This window comes from Notolepis coatsorum, assembly GCF_963971535.1.
Source record: "Notolepis coatsorum genome assembly, chromosome: 16".
NCBI lineage: Eukaryota > Metazoa > Chordata > Actinopteri > Aulopiformes > Paralepididae > Notolepis > Notolepis coatsorum.
Window position 1 is genome coordinate 840,099 of NC_140180.1, and position 2,088 is coordinate 842,186.

At 43.1% G+C, this 2,088-nt stretch overlaps 1 protein-coding gene across 1 annotated transcript in view; it reads right to left on the minus strand.

Annotated features, from left to right (window-relative positions):
• LOC311243142 (fibroblast growth factor receptor-like 1) overlaps nucleotides 1-2,082 on the minus strand; it is a 57,361-nt gene extending 55,279 nt beyond the window's left edge. The window contains exon 1 of the mRNA XM_084332251.1: nucleotides 2,066-2,082. Within this exon, the coding sequence (XP_084188377.1) occupies nucleotides 2,066-2,075 (10 nt within the window). The 5' untranslated portion in view covers nucleotides 2,076-2,082. The remainder of the gene's footprint in view (nucleotides 1-2,065) is intronic.
• Between the last annotated feature and the right edge of the window lie 6 nt (nucleotides 2,083-2,088).

The window sequence follows — 2,088 nt, forward strand, 5'->3', positions numbered from 1 at the left end:
GGGTTCTGCTCAGCATGAAGCAGTCTGAGATCAGGCAGCACTGGTGTGGACTCAGACTACAGGGAAAGCTAGCTTGTTTAGAGTTTGCTGATCAATGTTTAACATTTTTAGGCCAGCCGACGCGAAATCTAGTTTTTAATTGTTATTTTTTTATTATCGATTTCCATTCATTTTTTCATCAATCTAGCCTCATGTTACCACTGGGGATCTGTCTGAGCTCTAACAGGGAAAATACCGCCCCCTATCGTCTCTCCGGATGGTACTGCACCCCATTGGATTGCACTGAATGAAACGCATGGGAAAAAAAAGAGTCCGGAATCCACATTTTACTTGTCAGGCAAGTAACCAGAGACGATCCCAGTCATCGCCCACCAACAAAACAGCGTGGAATATGTCTTTCGACCACCCAGCGTTGGATCAATAAACACGATCAATATTTGGAATGGCGATCAGGAATTGGAATAACCTTTTTGGAGAACATCTGATCTGAGGTAAGGAATCTATTTCACCAGTATTGGATAATCAGAGCTGTTTTCACCTTTATATCAACGTGTCCCATATGTGTGTGTGTGGCTGTGAGTGTTATGTGTGTGTGTGGCTGTGAGTGTTATGTGTGTGTAGCTGATCAGGAAATAAGATAATTGATTTTTCAGCCCGCTTCTATAGCGTGCATAAGTACACATATACTATCGATAATCTAGCGTTTATTTGAAAACAATTCATTAATAGGCCGAAAAATTACAACATGTTTTGTGTATTACAGTAAAGCGCGATTTCAGCAGAATCTTTATTTTTTTCTGAAAGTTTAAAAAAACTAGCGTTTTTCAAAATGGTATAAAACGGAAAAGAACCGATTAAAAACAATCCGTTTCGACAATGTTGACTGCAAACAAGTCATTGATAAGCGACGGTCGTATTAGACACATAGCCATAATTTAATATATAGTTTATGTGTTCACAAATGTGAGTGCTCTGTCATTGAATAGAGCGTTGGCACTCAACGGGTATATAGGACTGGCACAGCCGGCACGGAAAGTGTTTTAAGAACACCGCTGTTGGTGAGGATGTTTTTAAATTTACCATCAAAACAAGACTGCAGGTATTACCCACTCAATACAATCTGTCCACTTGGTATCCTCAAACTCACAGTCCGTTCTGTTTAAACCATCAGGATTCACAACAACACCTAGAATCCATTGCACACATAACAAATGGATGTACAAACACCTGTACATCGCTCGTCATGACCGTATTGTGGACAAAACATCTCACAATTTAGTGCAGCAATGTACAAGCATACTTGAGTGCTACCAGAGTGGTTTGGCCTTACCAACGATGTCTTTGCTAACATACCAAAATACACCGGACGTTGTTTTTGTTGACACCAGCCACGGAGAGGTGCTGGTCATAGAAGTAGGCTGTACCTTTGACCTGTACATGGACCAGGCCTTCCGGGACAAGTATATCAAATACCAACCACTGCTCAGTGTGATGGCCGACCTTGGGTATAGGTGTAGATATAGTGTACTTGTATTCGGAAGTCTTGTTGGCCATGTACACAAATGCACCATGACCGGTCTGAGAATTGCTGCAATGTCTAAAAGAAAAGCCAAACAAATTGCCAAATATTGCTCTGTCTCAGCTATTATTGGCAGCTTAGCCGCGTGGAGAAGGAGGTGCTATGTGTCCCTTAAGTGTTCAGTGCTGCTTGGCCCCGATACATTTGATTCCCTGTTTATGTAATATAATTTGTGGAACAAAATGTGTGTGTGTGCGTGTGTGTGTGTGTGTGTGTGTGTGTGTGTGTGTGCGCGTGTGTGTGTGTGTGTGTGTGTGAGTGTGCATGTGTGTGTGTGTGTGTGTGTGTGTGCATGTGTGTGTGTGTGTGTGCGTGTGCGTGTGCGTGTGTGCGTGTGTGTGTGTGCGTGTGTGTGTGTGTGTGTGTGCGTGCGTGCGTGTGTGTGTGTGCGTGTGCATGTGTGTGTGTGTGTGTGTGTGTGTGTGTGTGTGTGTGTGTGTGTGTGTGTGTGTGTGTGTGTGTGTGTGTGTGTGCTGTGTGTCTCACCTATTACCATCAGGGTATAATTG